We start from the raw sequence: 25,373 nt of genomic DNA on the forward strand, positions 1-25,373 counted from the left end.
ATCAGATCTCATCAGGACTGGCTACAGTGTCCTCCTCTGTGGCCTAGCAAGGCTGCACCTCCCTCAGGGGTTGGGGGAGGTCAAAGAGCCTGCCACTGAGTTCATGTCAGAAATAGTCCCTGTTCCCCTTACTAGAGAACCCACTTGGATACTGAGCTGCCATGGGCTTCATCTGAGCAGGTGTTCTAGGTTATATCCATGCATGGTCCTTGGTTGGAGAATCAGTCTCAGACAAGACCCCTGTGCCCAGATATATTTGGTCCTTATGGAACTCCTGTCCTTTCCAGGTCTTACTAACTCCCCCTTCTTTTATATGATTCTCTGCACTCTGCCCAAAGTTTGGTTATGAGTCTCAGCATCTTCTTTGATAAACTGCTAGGCAGAGTCTTTCAGGGGCCCTCTGCGGTAGGTTCCTGTCCTGTTACTTCTTTTTTCCTACTTCCAATGTCCATCCCATTTGTTTTTCTTTTTTTTTTTTTATTCCATGTTCATAGCAGTTTTATTTGTTTTTTTAAATACTTTTTATTTTAGTTTTTTTAAATTACACTTTATTCCCTTTGTATCCTCCCCTCCTGATCCCACCCTTCCTCCCCCTTCTTCACGAATGCTCCTCCCCAAGTCCACTGATAGGGGAGGTTCTCCTCTCCTTCCTTCTGATCTAGTCTATCAGATCTCATCAGGAGTGGCTGCATTGTCATCTTCTGTGACCTGGTAAGGCTGCTCCCCCCTCAGGGGGAGGTGATCAAAGAGCAGGCCAATCAGATATGTCAGAGGCAGTCCCTCTTCCCATTACTATGTAACCCACTTGGACACTAAACTACCATGAGCTACATCTGTGCAGGAGTTCTAGGTTATCTCCATGCATGGGACTTGGTTGGAGTATGACTCTCTGGGAAGACCCCTGTGTTTCAAATTTTCTGGTTCTGTTGCTCTCCTTGTGGAGTTTCTGTCCTCTCCAGATCTTACTATTTCCCACTTCTTACATAAGATTGCAGACTATCAAAGCAGACACTGAGACTTATGGCCATTTGTTTTTCTAAGTGAGGATTGATCGTCTTACTCCGGGTCCTCTTTCTCCTTAACTATCTCTATGGAAGTATTTTTGAGTAGACTTATGCAAGTGTATGTTAGAAGCTTCTAGAACATGGGCCTATGTTTGTTACAGCATCTTCCAAAAAAAAGGTCAATTATATCTGTATTAAAACATGTAACTTTATTGGACCTGGTGGTACTCTTTTAATGATCCTAGTACTCAGGAGGAACACTAGTTAAGCACATTCCTTGCTAAATGGCATGGCTAGTCTGGTACACATGAGACCTTTATTTCAATGTAAAACAAAACAAAACAAAACAAAAACACCTTCTACCTTTCACAGTAAAGAACCACCACTCAGGTCTACTCAGGCACCTAATTTAACCCTTCATTGGTTGAGCCATTGAATGGCCCTGCTGTGTTTATCTTGGAATGGTACAATGTGTGAGCTTTCTTAAGTGTCATTTAAAGGTTACATGTTCAAAGAGCCAGGCCACAGAAGATGACAATGCAGCCACTTCTGATGAGAACTGATAGTCTAAGATCAGAAAGAAGGAGAGGAAGACTTCCCCTATCAGTGGACCTGGGGAGGGGCATGCATGCAGAAAGGGGAGAAAGGGTGGGATCAGGCAGGGAGGAGGGAGGGGCTTATGGGGGGTACAAAATGAATAAAGTGTAATTAATAATAATAAAAAAATATTAAAAAAAGTTACATGCTCTTCCCTTTTGCCGTAGGGTAGTAAGGGCTTTGGGGGTCCACAGGTATTGTCATTCTGTACTAACCCTAATGACAGTTGTAAAGGACTTACTAGTTATGTTTCATGACCACATTTTTGTTTAAAATAAGTTATGAATCCTGTTAGGTGGTTGTCATAATCTGAAGCATACCAAAGTGAGTCTAGAACAGCCAAGACTTCCCAGAGAAACCCTGTCCTGAAAAAAACAAAACAAAACACCCCCCCCAAAAAAACCCAAACAAACAAAAAATAACAAACAAAACTGTTTCTAGATTGCCATGAAAAGTAGTTTCTCAAAACTTTGCATATATTGATCAGAGGCAACATTGTACCATAACCACATCCCATGCTCTCTACCATAAGCCTGAGATCTAAGAGCTTGATAAACATTGTGGCGACAGCATCTGTGCAAAACTAGGGGAACTCAGCAGTACTCAGCAAAATCGAGAACAGATTTTAAATGTCTCCTTCGTTCTTTCTTATAGATTGCTCATTCCTTAGGGGGTAAATCTAAGCTAAACTAAACTAAAAATTAGAAGATTTTTCCATGGGAGTCTTGGTGGACATGTTTTGACATTTGCTAACATAGGACTGGCAGAGGAAAGTCTGGGTAGGACCTCCTGGGCAGGGGCAGCATGGCCTCCCCCATCAATCCAGTTAGGAAGCAGAATAGCTCACATAATTCTTGTCTGGGTCATTAGTCTAATTTGAATTGTAGTTATTTATTTATTTTTTTAAAAGACACATGAGATCAAAAGAAAGTAGGAAATGCTGTTAGAAGTCCACAACTCAGGTCTAATTACAGTTTAATTGTTGTCCTACAACCCAGTAGCCTTGTGACTTTTGATTCTCTCTACTTCAATACTGAAAAGCATGGCTTTGGTTTCTGTGGGGGGAAAAACGGAATTAGCTAATGATTGAGAAGGACGTACCTGGCTGTGTCTTCTCTGGCCTGAGCAGGCCTGGGTCCAAGTCTTCAGAGATTCATGAGCCGTTTAGCCACGGTGGCAAGAGTCCCATCTTGCAGGCTTGCCTGCTGAACTAAAACTTTCCTTTCCTTTCTGCGTGGTTTAAAAATGTTAGAGGCTGACGTAGATGAAACTGTGGTTTGCAAATGGTTCAAACTATGTGAAAGTCTTCTGAGGAAGTTTTTGTAAGAAAACAGTTTTATCTAAAGTAACTAAATTTAATCAGTTATTGTTTCAGAGAAAATAATTTTCATTTATCCATTATAATATTCATTATAATACTGTTCCTCTTTTACCGTTGAAAATAAAAGTACCTTGGACTGTTCTGTTCCATAAATAGTTTAAAAAGTATCAATGTTAAAGTCTTGAAAATGGCGCTGAGTTCCTGAATTAAGACAGTATGGCACTTACACAGATACTCCTTCAGTATAGTTTTTGACACCAACACTTCAGAGGTACAATTAAATAATGACTGTTGCAGTTCATATTTCTCATAAGGAATTTGTTAATTAAAACAACAATAATAACACTGTAACCGGTAGACACCTGAAACCCCAGCATTTTGGAGGATGAAGCAGGGTGCTAGCCCCGAATCTGAGGCAGCCTGACCTCCATGCTGAATTTAAGACCGGTCCAGGCTATTGAGTGAGACCATCTCAAGACATAAACACAGTATAGAATGTGGTACCACACAGTTTACTTTTTTTGTTGTTGTTCACGGCAGAAAAAATATTTCTCCGAATTGACTGTTTTGTGTGTATGCATATACACAGGTGTGACAGCGTGTTTGTGGCGATCCTGTGACATCATTAAGGAACTGATTGTCCCTTCTACCATGCAGGATTGTATTCAGGTTGTCGGGGGTGGTGGCAAGCATCTTTTTACCCATCAAGCCACCCTGCCAGCTACACTTTGGAGCTGTTGGTGGGGCCTTGTGAGATCTTCCCCATCTGCACTGATGCTGTCACTCTGAGTGCAGCTTCCTTGTCATAGATCGAAGACCCTGTCTCCTAGCAGATGTTCCAGTCCTCTGGTGCTTACAGTCTTTCCACTTCCTCTTCTGAGATGTTCTCTGAGCCTTAGCTTAGGGGTTGTGTTGTAGGTGTGTAAATTGGGGCAACACATCCCACCATCTGTAACTCTGCATTTGACCAATTATAGGTTTCTTTTTTTTTAAATTCTTTATTAATTACACTTTATTTTCTTTGTATCCCCCCTATGGTTCCCTCCCTCCTCCTGTCCCAATCCCTCCCTTCCTCCATCCTCTGCATGCATGCCCCTCCCCAAGTCCACTGATAGGGGAGGTCTTCTTTTCCTTCCTTCTGATCCTAGTCAATTAGGTCTCATCAGGAGTGGCTGCACTGTCTTCTTCTGTGGCCTGGTAATACTGCTTCCCCCTCAGGGGGAGGTAATTAAAGAGCAGGCCAATCAGCTCATGTCAGAGGCAGTCCCTGTTCCTATTACAATGGAACCCACTTGGATACTGAACTGCCATGGCTACATCTGTGCAGGTTTCTTAAGTTATCTCCATGCATAGTCCTTGGTTGGAGTATCAGTCTCAGGAAAGACTCCTGTGCTCACATTTTTTGGTTCTGTTGCTCTCCTTGTGGAGTTCCTGTCCTCTCCAGATCTTACTGCTTCCTACTTCTTTCCTAACATTCCCTGCACTCTGCCCAAAGGTTGCCCACAACTCTCAGCATCTGCATTGATAGCAGGGCAGAGCCTTTCAGAGGTCCTCTGTGTCAGGCTCCTGACTTGTTCCCTCTTTGCTCCTTCTTCTGATGTCCATCCTCTTTGCCTTTTTGGATAGGAATTGAGCATTTTAGCAAGAGTCCTCCCTCTTGATTAATTTCTTTAGGTATACAGATTTTAGTAGGTTTATCCTATATTATATGTCTATATGAGTGAGTATATACCATGTGTGTCTTTCTGCTTCTGGGATAGCTCACTCAGGATGATCTTTTCCAGAACCCACCATTTACTTGCAAATTTCATGATTTCCTTGTTTTTTATTGCTGAGTAATATTCCATTGTGTAGATATACCACAATTTCTGTATCCATTCTTCCACTGAGGGGCATCTGAGCTGTTTCCAGCTTCTGGCTATTACAAATAAGGCTGCTACAAACATGGTTGAACAAATGTCCTTATTGTGTACTTGAGCCTCTTTTGGGTATATGCCTAGGAGTGGTGTAGCTGGGTCTTGAGGAAACACTATTCCTAGTTGTCTGAGGAAGTGCCAGATTGATTTCCAGAGTGGTTGTACAAGTTTACATTCCCACCAGCAGTGGAGGAGGGTTCTCCTTTCTCCACAACCTCTCCAGCATGTGTTGTCACTTGAGTTTTTGATCTTAGCCATTCTGATGGGTGTCAGGTGACATCTTAGGGTCGTTTTGATTTGCATTTCCCTTATGACTAAGGACGTTGGACATTTCTTTAAGTGTTTCTCTGCCATTTGATATTCCTCTATTGAGAATTCTCTGTTTAGCTCTGTACTCCATTTTTAGTAGGTTTCTTTAATAACGTCTCTCTCTGCTACAAAAAGAATTTTCCTTGATTAGGGGAGAGGACAACATTTATCTCTAGGTATAAAGATAAGAATTTATAATGGTGGTTAGGAATTATACTGGTTTATGAAAGTAGCAGTAGTTTATCCGCTAGAGTCTATGAATTAGCCTTAAATCCTTTACCTAGGAAGCTTAGTTTAAACATCTTTAGGATGTTAATGGCTCAATTTCACCCTTGGGGATATCTTGCCTGCTGGCCCAGATGTGGTTTGTGGGCATCACAACTATGTATGGCTGTTGATTGCTTTCATCCCTTGCCGGCTCGAGTAACATTTTAGGATACTTATGAGAGACTAGGGAGGTGGCTTACAGGTCAGGTGCAGTTTAGTTCCTCCAACCTGAAGGAGTATGGTGTCCTCAGCAGTAGAGTCTTATGTTCAAGTTCCAGGAAACATCCAAAGGCAAAAGCAATAACCTATACCATTTGGATTGCTTTGGGCATTTCCTTCCCTCTAACAAACCACTAGAGGGAAGTTTTCTTAGGTAGTCCATGGCTCTTGGGGAAAGTGTTACCACCAAATGCTGTAACTTTATTCAAACTATATGTATGTATGTAAATGTACATACACATTTGTATGTACATAGTATATTTTTATTTTTAATTAGATGTAAAATAGTGTTCCATTATGGCTTTTTGTAAACACTCTTAGTGTTATGTGTACTCTCCCTCTTTTTCTCTGTTTTGTTTACATCTCCGTATACCCTCCATAGGACGTGTGTTCTCATCTTCTCCCTGCAGAACTCTGGATATTAAGTTTTTAATGCACAAGCTTCATTTCAACTGGAAAAAGCTCCTTCTGTCTCATTAAGGATAATTTTTTTTCAGATTGTATTTTGTTAATGTTCCAGGAAGTCGCATGTCATCACTAACCCACTATCTCAGAAACCCACAAGGGAAGAAATGGGGTAAAGGTATTTTTCCCATATTTCCATTTTGGCAACATTTTTAAGAAATGATATTTTAATTATTCTCTGTGTGTTTTTGTATGTACAAAAGGCTAATTTGCTCCACTCTGCTATCCATAGCATCATTTAAGAAATTATTAAAAAATTAATATCTTTGACAAATTTGTATGTGAGTCCTTTATCTGCATCATTTCTGTCCTTCTCCTAACTCCTCTTTTGAAGTCCTCCCTCCCTTTTGAAGTCACAACCTCTTATTCTTAAATTATCATTGATATATATATATATATACACACACACACACACACACACACACACACACACACACATACATACAACTACTGAGTCTGGTATTGCCTGTGTGTGCGTGTGTCCAGGTCTGAGCACTTGGGATTGGACAATTTACATGGGAGAATGTCCCTGGATGAAACTTATTCTGTCAGTGACCATAGAACCTGTAGCTCTCCATCTAGGGGTGGGTCCTTATGGATTTTCCTTGTCCACACTTGCCCCTTAGCTGCTGTTTTCAGTTATGTTGGTCTTATTTAAAAAACCACATTGTTTAGAGTTCATAGGTTCATTTCTCTAGTCATATCTAGGGGACACAGTCTAGCAACAGGCATCCAGGTTCTGTGGCTTCTCTGTTCCTTCTGTCCCTCTCTTCCAAGGTGTTTACTGAAGATTATCAGTTGTGGGTAGGCATGGCACAGACATGTATTCTTTGCATTTTGACCAGCTGTAGATCTGTGTAGTAGTCTCTATCTGGTGCAATGAATGAATGAATGAATGAATGAATGAATGAATGAATGAATGAACAAACTGATAAATAAATAAAATAGCAAATAACTTCTTAAATGGAAGGCTAAGAACTATAGTTATCTATGAGTTTAGGGATAAGTGTTTAGAATGCAGTTAGAAATTACAGTAGTTTAGAGAAATGCTAGTTTTTCCCTTTAGAGTGTATGCCCTTTACAGCCATTTAGACAGTTGTGGTGCTTTATCTCCAAGATAGAAGTACCAACATGGCACCATTATGGATACCTTGATGGTCCAGCCATTGTGGTTTTGGGGCTTTATAGCTAGGAAGGCCTGTGGATTACATCCTTTGATGACATGAGAGACAGTCTTCAGGAAGGAGACTTGCTGGGTCAGTTACCAGCTGTATCACTCTGAGTCCCGTGCCCCAAGTGGTTCTTCAGCTGTTAAATTTCCCTTTTAGAGTTCTCTAAAACAGAGAAAGTCCAAAGAGTTAAGGGAAAAAGATGAAAGGCATATTTGTAACAATCTCATGAAAAATGCATTGTCTATACAGATAACAACCTGCTGTTCAGAGAAACCTGGGGCTGGAGAGACGGTTCTAAAGAGGAAATATTTGCATAATTGCGGGGATTCAGGACACTGAAAAGCTGCCCTCAGTGGGATTCTAGGAAATGGGGCTTTGCTCATATACACGGATGAAAATCACTAAAGCAATACTGTCCAACTCTGCAAAGGTACGGTGAGCTGCTGCTCCTCATGTCTGGAGCAGTCAGACAGGAAGTAAGCATCTAAACAGTAGTCTGGCTTTTAAAGAAACCTTAGTGTTGATGACTGCCGTTATTACGTGTCTGCTTGCTGCTTGGATCTTCTGTAGCATGCTTACAATTTCTCAGTTTTGTTTCACTGCTTTTTTTTTTTTCAATTTGAAAAATATTTTAGGCCAAAACTACCACCTAAAATCCTTTATCATTTGAAAGCTTCTTTTCTCTTTAATTTTCTTCACCAGAAATGTATTTTACAACAACAGCTGTGTGGGAGAACCTGGAGCCATCACGCTTCTCTGTTGGCTTTACCTATCAAGGCCACACTGACTTTTCTGTGTCCTTCACTATTATTGTCTCTTTCTCTTTTTTGTTTCTTTCTTTGTTGTTGTTTTGTTTTCTTTGTGTTTGAGACAGGGTTTCTCTGTGCGTCCTTGACTGTCCTGGAACCCACTCTGTAGACCAGGCTGGCCTCGAACTCAGAGATCTGCTTGCTTCTGTCACCTGAGGGGTGGGATTAAAGGTGTGCACCACTACCACCTGGCTTATTATTATCTCTTTACTTGGCACATTAGGGCTGGTGGGCAAACTTAACCTGTGGGAAGTGTTCAAAACTCTAGTTATATTCTGAAGAAAAAGAAGTTTGGGCTGATTTGATACTTTTAATTTCTGTGACCACTCACTTATAAGCCAAGTTAGTACCATATAAATAATGTAAAAAGATAATCACATGTAGACGATATGTCTACACATACCCATATAAGAAGGAAGAATAAAAACCCCAAAGATCATATTGTTCAAAATTAGATATGTCAGTTTTGTTTTTAAGGTGTGAGTATACATATGCATACTCATATGTATATACTCATACTCATGCCAGACAACAGCATCAGGTATTTTTTTGTTTTGTTTTGTTTTTTAAATCAGTTTCCATATTAGTGCTTTTAGGCATGGCTCTCCCAAACAGAGAACAGAGGCTGGCCTTGGATTTCTGGTTTTCTGGTCATCCTGTCCCCTCTACCTTTCATGTTTTTGGATTATAGTGTGTACCAGCATGATGGCTTAGACAAGCTGTTTGTTTGCTTGTTTGTTTTTCTTTATAAATGGTTCTTTTTCAGGGATGCACTTTTGTGAAACTGTGATCCACATGCCATTGGACTCTAACAGCAAATATCTGACCCAAAGAAAGTAGTGACTTTTCATTGATGATCACACAGTTGTAGCAACAGACAGGTGCCCCCACATTTGTTCACCTTGAAGATAACCCACACCGTTATCGCTTTAATTTTATATTTGATATTGTAATATTATTACAGTATATTTCCTTCTTCTCTTTCCTCCCTCAAAACCCCATACACAAGCAGTTTTCAACCTGTGGGTCGTGATCCCTTTGGGGCCCAAACAACCCTTTCACAGGGGTCACAAATCAGATATCCTGCATATCAGATATTTACATTACTATTCATAACAGTAGCCTAATTACAGTTATGAAGTAGTAACGAAAATAATTTTATGGTTGGGGCTACCACAGTGTGAGAATCGTATTAAAGGATCACAGCGTTAGGAAGATTGAGAACCACTGTCATATATCCTTCCCTGATCTCCCTCAAATTCATGGTCTCGTTTTTCACTTACTGTTACTGCATGCTTATACGTATTTGTGTATTCGTAGATATCCTTAAATATGAGCTGCACAGTTTTTATAATGTTCCTTGTATGTATGTTTTCAAAGCTGATCTTATGACACTGACAACCCTCTTAGATGTAACACCTTATGTCACAAGTTTACTAATTGACATGCCCTCGTGTCTAAAGTTGTGGGTGTGGCGTTACTGGGGGGGGGGGGGATAACTTCTAGGCATTCACTGTAAAACCAGAGCTAGATTTGAACCAGTTCCTTTCTGCCTTCCTGTGAGCTTTAATTCATAGTAATTCTTGCAATCTGGAGTTCATATTTCTATAGCAGCCCCTTCCAGAGAGTTTACTGAGTGTGAACCTAGGGTTTGCTTTCATTGGGTAGGTTTGAATCCTCCTCCATCCCAACTTGTGGCTGTTAGATTCAGACTGGCTTCTTATTTGCCTAGTGCTAATTCACCTCTGCTAGCTGTCTGGCTCAGAACATAGAGAGTGGCTTTCTCAATGAAAAATGTATCCTTCTTTTGCTAAGAAAACAGGGTGGAGGCTGAGGAGCTGACTTAGCAGGTCAATGCTACGGAGGAGGGTTTTATGAAACATATTCTTGGCCCAGCTCTCTCAGTGGACCCTATATAATTTTGGTGTACATCACTGTGAGTGTTTTGTGATGTGCTTCTTGATTCCTGCCTCAGACAGTCCTTTCACAAAAACATGTTCAACTATGCTGGCATAAGTACTTGAAACACAGAAATGGAAACTTTATTCAGGTAAAGAAGGCAGGGGGATTTTAGTGATTGTGGACTTTAGTTCTTCTAGGCTATAGTAAAATCTAGTAAAGTACCCTTCCACTAGATTTCTTCATTTAGGTGTTGCAGGATGGCTACTGACACGTCATGTTCTAGCCACAGGTGTGTCTCCATTTAAGTTCAACAATGGCATATTACCCAGCTGTTTTAAAAAACGACATCATGAGATCTGCAGACAAATGGATGAACTAGGAAAAAAAATTGTACCAAGTGAGGTATCTTGGACACAGAAAAACAAATACGATACATATTCGCTTATGTGGCTATTACCTGATAAGTCAATGATGAGTCAAGCTACAATCCGTAGATCCACGGAGGCTAGGTAAAGAGTAAGGAACCAGAGGCAGAAGATAGATCTCATTAGGGAAGGGAAATAGAATAGATAGTGGGATAGGAGAGGGGGTTGTGGGAGGGAATATGGGGACAGGCAACTAAAATTAAAAAGACATTTGGGGGGTGGTCTGAAAAGAGTAGAAACTTCATATAATGTATGCATATACGAGGGTGATCTAAATGAAATTCCCAAATAATGGGAGAGACAGATTCCTAACTGGTCATCTCTTGTCACCCAATGAAGCTTCCAGGTTTCCAGTACCAGGATTGAGTTACTTCTCCCCCCCGCCCCCGCCCCGGAGATGTTGGCCAGAGGGACTCTATGGGAATCCCAAAACAACCTAGATTGTTGTCAAGACTATAGGTGCTCCCCACAAACTTAGAGTAAGGTCCTGTTGCCGAAGACAACTGCCACAGAAATCACTGTACAGGGAGAGATTGAGCTTGTGCCTTCACCCCTGTATTCCAGTGTTTTTGCCGCAGGAAGCTCTCAAAAGAGAAACACGAACAGCAAGACAGCCATAATTCCTTCGTCTGCGGTGCCGTCGTACCTGCAAGATACGCCAGTGCAGTGGTGGCACACAGCGTGTTGTGAGTAACCAACCAATCACTGATTCGACCTAAGGCCCAGCAATGCAGACACCCCACGATTTTGCATTTCTTATAAAAAGTTGAGGAAGCAGTTGGCTAGAGCTAAGAGGCTTGACTTTTGGCAAGGCAATAGCTCCCTCGTCACCATCTTTCAGTTTTGTTTTGTTTTGTTTTGTTTTGTTTTGTTTTGTTTTGTTTTTTGTCTTCCTACCACTGTGGACGTTGCCTTGTCTACCATGTGAGGTTCTGTGGGTACCCTGTGTTGTAGCTTCGCCTACCAGTAAAATGTTCCCTGTGGCCTCTTGAGCTGCGCTGGCGTTGTCTGTAGAGTGTTTAGATTAATTCTGTTTCTAGCTGTTTTCCTTCAACTAATAATAGCTCTGACATGCCATAATTGTTACTCCTCTGTGGTTTCCACTCTTCTTATCTGCCTGATGTGTCATTTCCTAAAAACATCTTGCTCTCTGGTTAGTTTTCTGGATTGGCATAGGGGTTACAAAGGCATTGCTTTGTCCTACAGAGGAAGGTGACTTTCTAAAGGACAAATTTTTCTTGTATTGTGGGGAAAAAAGAGGCTAGAGGTGGAAAGGATAACCCACGTGGCCCAAGCCTTAATTGGCACCGTTTTTCCCCCTCTTACATTTGCTTGAGTAGCCTGGTAGGGGAAACTCTACCATACCCTCATACCCTCGCTCTGGATATGGGAGTTATGAAAAATAATACACATAGCGCCTTTTCCATCTGCCATGGGGATGTGGGAGTTATAAAGGATAATGCACATAGTGCCTTTCCCATTCCCCACGTGCGTTTAGCTAAACCCACACAGCTTAGTCACCAAGATCTGTCAGCTCTCACTGAGTTTTGTTCTTTTTGAGACTTTATTTGACTGGTCATTGGAAGCATGGAGCCCTTGGGAAAATGGGAAATGATTCCAAGCCAAGCACAGAAACCTTTCTGTTTCAGTTTAGGCTGCGTCTGGGCTGAGGTTTTAATACCACTTGCGGTAAACAAAATACTCATCTGAGAAGGCCAGAGACGGGAAGAACGTTTCTGCTTTCTGAGTATCCTCCTCCCTTGCACTGCAGTGTATGACTGAGCAGGCTGTGCTGACCCACGTGCAGACGTGAGGAAATCTGGGGGCGTCCCTTTACATGCTTGTTATTAGTACAGAACTTCCTGATGGGTTTGAAGACATTTATTGGTACATACATAGCACAAAGCATGACATAGATATGAGCATTCCTTAGAAGAATACTTAGGAGGAGCATCTGAAAGACTGGGTGTCTTCTAAGAAGCCAGTTAATAGCAGAGAAGGAATTTAGTTCTGGTAACTCATAGACCAACACCCATATGCCGTTTCTTCATTCGATTTCTGAAATATTTTGATGTGTGGCAGACTTCCGTCTTACATGGAAACTTATGTCTGAATTCTATTGTACTTTTTTTTGGATTCATGCTTAATTATTGGATAGTATTGCTAGATGACTTACTTATCATCATAAGCATGTTTTGTATTCATACATCTTAATTATGTAGCAAGATGGACAATACCTGGAAGGGGACGGGAATTTACAAAGTATCTGTGCTTTCATGAATTGTATTTCCCCTTTTGGTTTGTTCTTCTTCATTCTGTACTTTTAATGAGATGTGTAACTTCTTATTTAAGACTTCCCTAAATGGCTGGCATAAGAAGAAATAGATAACGGGGTCCAGGCATACATTTGCAGCAGAGAGTAGCAGCGTAAATTCTTTCACATAGAGCAGGGTTTCCTTTGACTGGCAGCTGTAATGGGCTTCTGTCTGACTCTTTGTGTAGGGGATTCTGGCAATGTGGTAAGGTACAAAGCAGACAAAAAATACCAGCACAATGCTGAATATATTGCGGCTAGACTTCCTTTTGACAGAGATGGAATTCTTTCTGGACTTGAGGTGAGACTTGAAGATCTTCCTCGTTATGGCAGTGTAGAAGATGATTAGCAGAAGAAACACAATCCAGAAAATGCCCACGAAGACATAGTTAGATGCTTTGTGCCACTTCCGTCCCAGCTCATTTTTTAGTTTCATACATTGAATTTTTGTAACCTCCTCGACACTCTGGTTTGTCAGGATGATGTTTGGGACAGCAAGGAGTAGCATCAGCATCCACACAAACACACACAGCAGTTTGCTGTAATTCACTGAATGGATAACAGAAGTCAAAAGGGGCTTTACAATTTTATAGTACCTGTCAAAGCTGATGAGCCCAAAGAACACAATGCTGACATACATGTTAACATAGAAGATCACTGCAGAGACCCTACATACAAACACATTCACCTGCCAGGGACCGAGGCCTGAGTCACCGAGGACCTTGAAAGGGAAGGTCAGGCTCATCAGAAAGTCAGCCACAACGATGTTCTTGAGATAGATGATAAAACTCTTCGAGCTGGGCACATAGAAGAAGACCCATCCTGATACTCCGTTGAGGAGGACACCCATGATGAAGACCCCACAGTACAGCACGGGAATGACCTGCTGCATGATCACGGTGTTCCGGGCGCAGGGCTGGTTTGGAGCATCTGTGCTCGTTGAGTTGTCCATCTCGTAGCTTCTGGAGGCAAAGATCTGCATAGGGAAGCAGACTACTTAATTAAAGCAGAATTTATGGCCTTTGAGTCATTTGTGACTAATAAAGCGGAAAATTTATAACTAATAAGGCAAAGGAATGTGAATATGTGTATCTTTATCAAATACATATCATACATATGAATATGTCTTTATCAAATTCCTTAGAGCTCAGGGAACCCATAAGAGGAGGCAGAAAATTGTAAGAGCCAGGGGGGATGGAGGACACCAAGAAAACAAGGCTCTCTAAATCAACAAGATCAACAGTCACGGACTCACAGAAACTTAAGCAGCATATACAGGGCCTGCCCAGGTCTGCACCAGGTCCTCCCTCTCTCTCTCTCTGTATGTGCAAATGACTCGTCTGATTCTTGTGCCTTCTTTTAAGTTGTTTTTCTTGTGTTTGATTGTCTTGTCCAAGTCTGTTGTAATAATTTTTTATCTTATTCTATTCTATTTTGTTGTATTATCTGTTAGAAGCCCCCCCCCCCAATGAGAAACAGAAAAAGAGTAGTTCTGGATGGGGAGGAACTGGGAGGAGTGGAGAAGGGAAAGATGTAATTAGAGTATGTTATGAAAAATATTTTTAACAAAAGGAAAAAAGAAAGAAATAGACGAGAAAAGAAATACTATTTTGACCTTCTAATATCTGACAGCCTCCTCATATCTCTAGAAGATGACTTGATGTCCTGAGGAAAGGAGGCCTATTAGAACTTCGGGTCTCTTCACACATAAAGGAAAATGTTGATATCTTGGTGTTGACTTTGTACAGTAATGTGAATTAGGAACACAACGAACGAGAAAGCCTTTCATTGTGACCCAGCACTGCTTCTTTCCCGGGCACTGCTTTGCTGGGCACTTCCCTTTGTTGATTCACCCCTTCTTACTGACTTACCTAAGCCCAGTAAGGGAGGGGGCAGTAGGTATCATAAGAATCGAGAAAAGCTGAGAAGGTCTCCTTGATGATAACTGACAAATGGAAGTGGAGCCAGCATGGTCTGTGTGCAGCCCTGTCCATGGATGTTGTGACTGAATCTGTGTGGTGAAAGTACTTCAGGCATTAGGATGTACAAACTGCTTCACGTATTACAAGTACTGTATTTAAGAAAGATTCCTCTATGTGGCTACAATTCTTACAACTTGGTCTTCAGAGTCCAAGTCTTCCCCACACCTGAGGCGGAAACTCTCTTTGTCTCACAGATCTAGGTAAATAAGAAAGAATAAATGCTATACAGTGCTTTAGCCTTTGTCTGCCATCACTTCCAAGTCTTGGTATAAAATGTACAACAAAGTGTGGGATTTGTGAAAGCCCAAAGGCAAGTCTGGTTGGGAGAACATGCAGTTCGCCCTCCTTCCATTTCTTTCACAGAATGTCAGTGTGAAAGATGGTGAGCGAATGAACATGGTGTAGGCCGTTCACCGGCTTGTTCCTTGGAGCACTTGGAGGGAAGGATTGTGTGCCATCATTTTCGAGTTGAAGGCCGTATGTCTTCAGGGCTCTGTCTTTGATTTGATACATGCCTATCCACAGCAGTGCTTACTCCAGAAACAGATCCATCTTATAAGACGTTTGCTTAACTCTGAGCCCATTCCTCGTTTTCTGTGTATTTATCTTTTTTCTTGAGCAAATGCACTATCATCTGCATTGTGTGTCTAATTCTTTGAAAAAGAGAAATGACTCCTTCATAGCATTTTGCTAAGACATGAAGGACCTTCCTATTACCTTACTTACTTATTCACTTACTTATTTAAGCTCTTCTTTTCCTGAAGCAGTTCAGCCTAATGAATTCTCATCTTGAAGTGGCCTAAATTTTGTTTAGAATTTTGTGTTATGAGAAAAAAAATTGAATTAAATCCACTGTATATCGTACAGTTTTTATTTGAAAAAAAAAAATCTTACAGTTTTACTTTTTCTTTAAAAATTAAATTATTTAAATTTTTATTTTTAATTTTGTGCACATGTGGGAGGGTGTGCATGGGTGTGCATGCACGCAGATGCTGGTGAAGTTGGAGATGCTAGATTCCCCTGGAGCTGAGGTTATGAGGCTTGTGACGGCCTGTTAGGTTAAGAACTGCATGAGTAGTGTTTCTCTTTATTGCTGTGCTGAGCCCAGCCCTAAGAATACACTTTGGCAATTCAGCTTGTTTAACTGAAATATTTAAGTAAGTGTGTCTGTTACTTTTATTGTACTAACTCCTGGTTATTAATTTGATTGCAAACTCTTGTGTAAAACTGAGCAACTGTGTGAGTGTGTTGGTCATGAAGTGTTTGGGATATAAGTTTATCTAATGATAAACAGGAATTTATAGGTTTAATGTTCATGTTCTTTATTTTTCAAGCCCTTTCTCCATTACCATTCTGTAGGATGTGTCCCTTCATTCCTGACTTATACCTACTAAATGTGTGACTAAAGATGCAACCATCCCCCTTCCCTGCAAGTCTGCAACAGTTGTTCCCAGGCATTGCCACATGGGAACAGAGCTGCCCCCAGTTTTAACAATTCCTCCGAGGAGACTGCTGTGTGTGTGCAGTCCTATAGAAAAGGGGTAAGTTTAGCAAAAGAGTGGGTGAATTTGATTCTACTTGGTCTAGCTTCTCACTTTCTTCTCAAGCCATAACACACACATATCAGGTAGGGATCCTGCTATAATGAGGATGTAAGTTCCATGGCCCTGGATTGCTATATGATGAGTGCCAGGGATCTCTGAGTAGCACATTTGTTTGTTTGTTTGTTTATTAATGTATATAAGAAATAGTCAACACATTGTGGAGAATATGAAAAATACATATTCTCTACATAAGGCACATTCCGGACAATATTATCATCTAGGTTATCTTAAAATCTAGTCTCTTTCTTAGTTGATTTATTAGTAACTCCATCATCATCATATATCTTTGTTATCTATTATACTGTAGACGCAAAAGCCTGATTGATAACAAGAGACAGTGCTCATCTTTATTTTCGAGAGCACCCCTGAAAGATTTTGAGTTGCTTTAATGAAGAGACCGAGTCTTTATGTAGGAACATGATTTGTGGTAGCGTGTAGCACATGCTGATTGAGAATGTTGTGCTTGATCTTCAGCATGTATTGACCTTGGGCAGGGCTAACAAAATATGATTTTATTATGCTTATTAAATTTGGAATCAAATATAACACAGGTTAAGTGTCCCTTTCCTTTTCTAAAGTGTGTGTAGAATCAGAAGGATTTGGGGTTTTGCTATATGTGTGTTCACATGTGTGTACATGTAAGCCACAGATCAGCTTTGGGGTCTACTATATTCCTCAAGGACAGAAACTTTGTTGTTGTTGTTGTTGTTGAATGGCCACTGAGCCCCAGGGACCTGCTGTTTATCACCCTAGCACTAGGTGTGCCCTGCTGTTTTCTTACCTGGGCTCTGGGTCTGAACATGGCTTCTTGTGCCGGCACTTCGAGCACTTTACTAACTGAACTAACTCTTCTGCCTGGCTGATGAAATTAGTTCACGTTTTATATGTACCATGTCCACATAGCCCAAAGGTGATGGATTGCTTCCAAATCACACCGTAGCAATGTCCATTTCCAGTAAGCGCTTCCCTCCTGGGTCAGTCCCGACACAGGAACTATCCTGGTATTGCCTCCTGCCTTTTCTTGTCCAGACATGAAAGTGCAGTAATCAAAGGAACCTTTGAAAAATATTTGTCTTTTGCCTGATTCTGTTTTTAAAAGTTTGGTACTGTGAGTATGAGTCTGTGTGAGTGTGCAGTTTTGCTTTTGGAGGTCACAGAAGGGTGTGTGATCTCTGGGAGCTGGAGCTAGAGGCATTTGTGAGCTGCCTGATGTGGATTCTTGGGGCCGAATTTCAGTCCTCTGCAAAAACAGCAAGTGCTCTTAAGTACAGAGCCATGTCTCCAGTGCTTTGAATCTTATTTTAATAGAAAATAGTACTGATGTTTACAGTAGTATAGGTGTGTATGGTTCTGCATTTTCTAAAGAGCAAGTTCTTACTTCCCTTTGCTTTCTCTTTAAATAACGTGCTGCTCACTTTGGGTGTCATTGACTCTATGTGGTTCCCAGGGAATTTTATGTTGTTAGATACTCCATCATATTGCTTTAAAATATACTAGCTAATTATATTATATATCCCCTAAGCCTGCCCTCAATTTCCTAGCCTTTCTGGGTATTTTGGAAATCGCACCGTGACCTTTGTCCCTGCTCATATTGCCCAACATTGTGAGTCCTACACAGTGGTCTTTGCTTATAAGGTGCAGGAAGTCAGTGGAGAGTGACACGTGATTTCAGGGAAGAGACTTGGCTTTGTCACCCTCCCCTGTTTCTCAGAAGTTCTTCTACTTGGGTGCTACATGCTGCAGTCCTACAGTGGCTGTCTCAGCTGCATGCTTCACTCCTCACGGCCTCCTCTATCTCCTCTAGCTTCACCTATATAGGAAGAACCTATGGCCTCAGGAAAGATGATAACAGGGCAGCCTTCCTGGCCATGTGAATTGGGATGGAACTTATTGTGACAGAGAACAGGCATGAAGGCATGAGAGGTTATAGGATAGTGGGACGTGGGTTACCTAAGCATTTGTGTAAAGCCTTGCTCAGGAGTCACTATTAATCACCATCTCACAGATTAGGAAGCCAGTGTTGGCAGCAGTTGAGTTACCAAGGTGGATAGGGGAGGTTGTGCATGTTCAAACAGTATCTAAACGTAAATCTGTTGAACTCCAAGTCAGTGCATTACTTCCAAGACAGAATATAGGGTGTGTGTGTGTGTGTGTGTGTGTGTGTGTGTGTGTTTGGTTGTGTGTGTATTTGCGTGTCTGTGCATGTGCGGTCATGTGTGTTCACGTACACTGAGGTCCTTTAGTTTTACCGGAGTCCTTTTAGGAGTCAGCCTTTCTTTTGGGGAAAGGCATGTATATGTATTTGTAAATGTGTTAGCTTTTTTGTGTTTTTAAGTTCTTCAGTTTCTCTAGTCATCCTCCAGGTACTACTATATAAAAAGCCTTCATTTAATTTGCCAGTCTCTAAAACTGTCTGTAACAGATGTCCTTTTAACTTTGATTTCAATTCAGCTTCAAACTGACATGCTGACGTCTGAGAGTCTGCTGCAGGAGGAACTCAGGCTGCATGGATCCCAAGCGTTCCCTAAGAAGCCCAGCTGGCTGCTGCTTCTCTGTCATGTTTGCCTAATTTTCTGTGTTGGTAGATGTGACTCCCGGAGAGGCCTAACTTGGCTTCTGCCACTCATCCCTCCAGTCAGTGACCCACTTACACAGACACAGCTTGTAATTTTTGTCTGGTCTTGTCGTGGGCCACTGTGTTAGCTCTCCCTTGAGAAACTTTTGTGTGTTCTTAGGCTGAACTGCAGACCCCAAGAACTCTTCCACCAAACACAGACTTGTACCTGTCTCGACTGACTTCAGGAGGAAAAGCTGACCACAGTCAGTCAAGCTTTAGCTGTGTGAGAGGCTAGGGATAGGAGCTAGGTTAGTGTGAACAACAAACTAATAGTGTCCAAAGCTAGTGTGGTAATTCTAACCACTTCCCCAAACCCAGTTAGTGGAATTTGCAGGAACACGAAAGTGTGCCACATCCGGCCCAGCTGAGGACTGTCTGTGTTCACTGTCTTGTGATTTTGCCTGCAGATCGTGAAAGGTGCTGGTGGAGGGTTTGGTGGCGGTGCGGCCACTGTGTCCTCCAGAACATGGTTCCTGCTGCCCGCCAAACATGAAGGGCTAGAGCAGGGGTTCTTAACCTGTTGGTCACGATCCCACTGGGGGTTGCATATCAGATTTCCTGTGTATCAGATATTTACATTATGATTCTTAACAATAGCAGAATAACAGTTATAAGTAGAAATGGAATAATTTTACAATCAGGGATCACCACAACTGAAGAACTATACTAAAGGGTCACAGCATTAGGAAGGTTGAGAACCACCGCTCTCGAGGCTACAACATGGCAACACAAGTCGTATATGGATAGCCTGGGTGGTGCTCTGGTAGAATTTAACCAGTCACTGTTGGACTAGCCTACTATTTCTTAGCTGTGGACTAAACATTTGGGGGCAATCCAGTCATTGGTGTTACATGTTCAGCAGCAGCTCTGGCTTGTGTCCACTAGGTGGCAGCAGTAGTCTGTGGTTGTCTCCAGACATGGCAGTAATGACTAGCTGAGTAATGGTTGAAGGAGACGATGTGCCTCTGAAAAAGGAAGATAATTTAGCTTTCTTTTTGGTGCCAAACCTTACGTGTATGTAGGATAAATCACTATCACTAGAGATGAGCGCACGATTTACTTCTCTGTTGGAATAGTGGACAGACTATTCAACGTAGTGATTGAAAGAAAGCGGACATTGTGAGATGCAGTGAGTTTTAGTTAGAAGTGTGGCCCACGCTCTTAATACTTTTGCTATTGTAATAAGTGCCAAGTGCCTCTGTCTATCAGATTTTGCATCTCTTAACAAGCGCACAGTAGCTACCTCATGCTCTGTAAGCGTCAGACACCTGGCACCTGGCCGGGTGTGAGTCAGTGGGGACCTCATCAGTGAGTGAGTGAGAGAGCTACCAACAGAATAAGCAAAAGCCTTGGGAATGCTTTGTCTCCCAGACTCTTGGTTCCCCTTGTTTCCACATATTTATTTAGGTTGGCATTCTTTTGCACTGAGATACAGGGCTGCAGGAGGCAAGGAAACCTTTTGCACGGTGTCCTGAGCTTAGGTGGGTGGTGAGTGTGTGGCCCAGCGTTCCCATCCCCTCACCCTCATCCCCAGCTCCCTCGCAGGGGTGTGTGCTGGGAGGCTCAGCTTCTGAGGGCTCCTTCATACTTGTTACAAGAAAGTAGCACTCAGGACCACGGGTGGAATACAGACCTTCATACTCTTATTCAGCACCCAGTGCTAGGCTAGTCAGTGATGACACTTGCATGAAGTTATGTAGTCCCTCCTTCAGAGTTTTTAGTTCTGATTATTCTCTTCGGAAGTTCTAGGCTAAGCATCCTGGGTTCCTGTTTTGTTTTTGTTTTTGTTTTTTTTTTTTTTTCCTCCTTCCCAGAAGTATTGTTTTGGAATTCAGGGCCCTATTCTCTAGAGCTATGCAAGGAAGTGAATCTCTGACCTCTCCTGGCCCCAGAGAGATGGTATTTGCCTTTCTCAGTTAGGCGATTGCACTTAGACTTTGCAGTTGTGATACTCAGGCCATTAGTAGATATCCTTTGATTATATGGGTAGAAAACAGATCTCTCTTTCTGGGAAAGCAATGGCTTTTACTCTGGCTGAATAGCTCCACAGACTGCGTGTTTGTGTAAGAATCAGGGTTAGATATCCAAAGGGAAAGAGTGTAAATGCCCAGGCCTGAGAGTGGGAAAGGAAACGCCTCACAGACATAATTCCCAGACCCTTTTAACCCTGGAGGGTGCTCTCTCCATGTTCTGAGTACTGACCCCTGTTGGAGGGATCAGTGACTTCTGATTTTAATGGATTGTGTTATGACACTAGCTTGTAAACTGAGACAAGCGTGAAAGAGTGTTTTACTAAATATATCAAGCGATTAGAGAACAACCATACTCCTCTCAAAACTGGTAGCAGTGAAGTGTGAAGGGAACATCTTCATGCAGCTTAAAGGCGGTGCTCAGCTCGTACTTGAATTACCTAAGACTGACTTTTTTTCCTAATCCTTGACCCATAGACTGGCATCTCTTGTTGAACTAGCTGTCTTTTCCCAGAATTTCACTTGGTATTACGATTATGTCATCTGCCTTTTCAGGGGATTTTAGTAGGATCATTTAAGTGTCTTAGGAGACAACAGTCTTCATCCTGCTGTGCCCCATGGCAGCTATCAGATGTTGTTTGGCTGTTGCACGATAAAATGTACGTGTGTGAAAATACTGATAAAAAGCCCTCTTTTCTGTTGGTAGCTATAGCAACCAACAGAATACCAAACATGTATTCTGTGTTTATGATTTCCTTGGCCTCTTTTTTTTTGGCCTGTGAGTATGTATTTCTGTAAAGGCCTGTGTGTGTGTGTGTGTGTGTGTGTGTGTGTGTGTGTGTGTGTGTGTATATATATGTTTGTGGTAAGGGTTGTCTACACTTCCTTCAATTTTTTTCTCTTAATGTTGATGCTTTTCCTTTGTATTTTCAGTATTTATTCCATTTGCCTAGGTGCTACTTTCCCTCATAGATAGAAATCTCTTCAAACTCCATAACTCAGAGTGGAAAACCCATAGATGCCAAAATCATGTGTGTGAGTAAGCTCTGCCACACGTGTCGCAGTGTGCCTGAGGAGCTCAGAGGACAACTTGCTGAAGCTGTCCTGTTGTTTGCCTCCTGGAGATAGAACTCCGATCTCAGGCTCGGCATGGGTGTTTTACTTGCACATGTCTGTACAGCAAGTGTGTGACTGAGCCTGTGGAAGTCAGAGGAGGCTGTCAGGTTACATGGAGCTGGAGTTCTAGGTGGTCATGAAGCCGCCTTGTGGGTGCTGGGAATGGAACCTAGGTCCTCTCTGGAAGAGCAGCCAGTATTCCTAACCAATGAGCCATCTCTCTCGCCTCAAATACAGAATTTTATCATAGAGAGTTTCACAGATTCCGACCAGCAGGCCTTCGTGCCTAGTTTAACCATTTAGCCTGAGGTATTAAAGGAGAGAAAAAAGATAACGGTAGTGTGAGTCTGCACTCACCATGCAGCCAAGGGAGCCTTTTCCCCAGTGGCAGTGTATTGCTAAGAGTCATTTTAAGCCTCATGCGTACCATGAACACACGAACGTCAGTCAGTTAGGGTGGAGAAAGTTGGTCTGCACTAGTTTGTCCAGGCTCCAGTGGAATTTTAAGCGCTGCTCCCTTGCTGTTCCCTGATTACTTGTTTCAGTTCTAAAGGGTCATCTCAGTTGGGGAACCAGCATCAGGACAAGATTTACTGACCCCTGCATTTCCTGCACGAGAGAGCTCACACTTTCCAGTGAACCAAGCTTATCTTGCGTTGTCTGTCACCTTTGTCCCACCTTCAGGCAGACCACAGCAAACACCATCTCCCAGAGCTTCCTGAGAAAAATCATTGATTCCTCTGGACAGTGTGCGGGAGGGACAAAGCTGAAGCCTCAGGGTCACTGGCGGCTGCCAGAGCGTACTGCTGACATTCCCTGGCCCACAGCGCCCCCATATACTCCTCAACGTGCCATGGCTGCATTATCGGAGATATTTTTCATGCCGTCATTTGTCTAGGAAAATTCCCTTGCGGAGCCACTCCATTGGTACCAGTTATTAGGCAGTGGACCTGACGTTGAGAGTAAAGCAATGAAAGGTGCTGATGCAGTCTGTGCCCTCGGAGCATGGAGTTCTGGTGGCCCTGGTCTGCAGTGGATTCCCCTTCTTCCTCCCGGCATGCCCTTCAGTCTACTCGGTAACTGCAGCTCATCCTGTCTGTGTCTCCGGAGGTCAGGGTCCTCTCACACAAGTGTTCGCTGCGGTGGAATTAACCCTGCCTTACCTCCAGTTACTGGTGTGTTTTGGCCCATCTTTTGTACTCGCCACATTTTTATGGCCATAGCTGCTGTTCTTTGAAAAATACTTTGTATCATATGCACAGACAATGCTCTCTGCTTTCAGAATGGCATTTCTGTTCAAATGCAATATTCATTGACTTATATAATATAGACTAAGGCACAACAGAAAGAGCCCAGTGCGGCTCAGCACGTGAGGCCTGCCGGCACTCTGGCATCTCATCCCTGCTCCTTCCTGGGCATCATCTTCCTTGCAGAGGTAGCCCTGTCCTTAATGTTGTGTTTCTCACCTTCTCCCTTTTTAAAAGAAATGGTTTCAACTTATGTGTACACGGCTATCTTTGTAAAAATTGTTTGGGGCTTTTGAAAAGTAAAGTTTAGGACTTACAAATCATGCTCAGCATTATGTTCTTCTCAGGTTAATCAATCACCTTGGAAAGTGAGTTGGAGCTATTTGGTAAGAATAGCAGTTACCTATCCTGTGGCGGAATGTTTTAACTTCTAGGGGAGACTACAACATGTTCGCTTGTGTGTGTCAGGAAATATGAGCCAGTGGTCATTGCAGGGCCGTTAACGGCAAAAAACCAACCAAACAAACAAAAAACAGCAAAAAAACCACAACTACTTCAGATAATTGACAACAGAATGGATGGGAAAATGTTTTGTTTTGTTTTTGTTTTGGGTTAGTAATTAGAATGAATAGATGACTTACTGCTGTGAACTTCTTATTCCTGAGAAGTTTTGGAAGATGGATGCAACCCTCGTTTAGTTGAAAATAAAAGAAGCTAGGAAGCTTGAGTAGATGGTTCACAATATGTACCTATCATGTCCCAGAACCAAGAGTGGACTTAAGGTTGTTGATGCCTTAAAGTCTTAGGTAGTTGGAAATACTGGGCCCAGCTGCATAGTAACCCTGCAAATCATTTGCAGTAGTAGCACGGATGCCGAATGATGTGGAACACCTTCATTTTCTGCAGGAGGCAGATAGGAGAAGCTTAGTGTGCTGAGCACAAGGCCACAGGTGGCATCAAGAGCCCCTGTCATGTAGCTCTGCTCTTCTCTCCCAGAGAGCCTTCTGCGTCTAACCCGCATGTTCCCACTTGGAGGCAAGTGGCTGGAGTGGCCTGGTGGGCTTAACACTGGTAAAAACATAAATAGCCTGTCACTGTCTGTGCTAAATTCTTCAGCCTGAGCAATCCCCCCTCCCACTATTTTATTGGTGGTTGGAGGAGCCTCTCCCCTGCTGCCTGTGAGTATGGCCAGGCTGCACAGGCACAAGTGAGGCAGGCTTTGTGCAGCTCTTGAATGCCACTGCCACAGCTGACCTGTGGAATACTGCAGCATGGGATTTGGTTGGGGGGGGTCAGGGTTGGGGTGGGGGCAGGTGGGGGTAGGGGGGTAGGTAGAGGGGTGGGTTCCCCATGGGGTTGAAAAAAGCAAGGGAGTAGATACATCATGCTTTGGGTAAACCAATAGTTCTTTTAGGGTGGAGTTTATTAGCTACTTAGGAGTTTTTGGTACTGTAAACAAAACTCCAAAATGAAATTCCCAACTTTAATTTTCTGACTGCCTTCTAAGGGTCTGCCATTCTGTGCCCAGCTGAACGTAGCAGATGTATGCTTTCAGTCTGTCTCACAATCCTGAAGGTTTTGGGTCTCTGTGAATTAATAAGGGCCATGAGTGGGGTCTTGCAAGAATTACCACCTGACTTTGTCAGACACTACAAAGACTAACAGAAATAACTGGCTGGGTTTGCTTTCATGCTATCACCCTAGTGAGGATCAAATCTAAAAAGAACAAAAACTCACTGGGGCAAAGGTAATTTGCCTGCGATTTGTGTCTCTGGCCTTTGTGTAGCTGGAGACCTGCTGAGCTCAGGTGAAATGCTGCCACCTCAGAGGCCTTTTCTCTTTGAAGTGTGCAACAGCCACACTCCTGCTTGTGTCCCAGAGAACCTCACCAGGTGTGTCTTCTTTGAGTCCCTCTTAATTATTTAAAGTACCAGGGACTGAAGAGGACCTCAGTGGTTTATAGCTCTGGTGGAGACCTGGCTTCTATTCCCAGCACCCATACGGTGGCTCACAGCCACCCGTAAACTCTAGTTCCAGGGTATCCAACACTGTCTTGTGGTGTCTGAGGGAACAGGCACACACACACACACACACACACACACACACACACACACACA

At 42.5% G+C, this 25,373-nt stretch overlaps 2 protein-coding genes across 4 annotated transcripts in view; one reads left to right on the plus strand and one right to left on the minus strand.

Moving 5' to 3' along the window:
* Positions 1-25,373, plus strand: part of Med12l (mediator complex subunit 12L) — a 301,905-nt gene that overhangs the window by 87,880 nt on the left and 188,652 nt on the right. The gene's annotated exons all lie outside the window — the stretch shown is intronic.
* Positions 12,279-25,373, minus strand: part of P2ry14 (purinergic receptor P2Y14) — a 43,626-nt gene continuing 30,531 nt past the window's right edge. For all 3 annotated transcript variants that reach the window (XM_055596724.1, XM_055596723.1, XM_055596722.1), the window contains exon 2: positions 12,279-13,696. In XM_055596724.1, coding sequence (XP_055452699.1) covers positions 12,662-13,672 — 1,011 coding nt within the window. In that variant the 5' untranslated portion in view covers positions 13,673-13,696 and the 3' untranslated portion in view covers positions 12,279-12,661. The remainder of the gene's footprint in view (positions 13,697-25,373) is intronic.

The sequence above is a fragment of the Psammomys obesus genome, unplaced genomic scaffold (genome assembly GCF_907164565.1).
Source record: "Psammomys obesus unplaced genomic scaffold, mPsaObe1.curated_primary_1811, whole genome shotgun sequence".
Classification (NCBI taxonomy): Eukaryota; Metazoa; Chordata; class Mammalia; order Rodentia; family Muridae; genus Psammomys; species Psammomys obesus.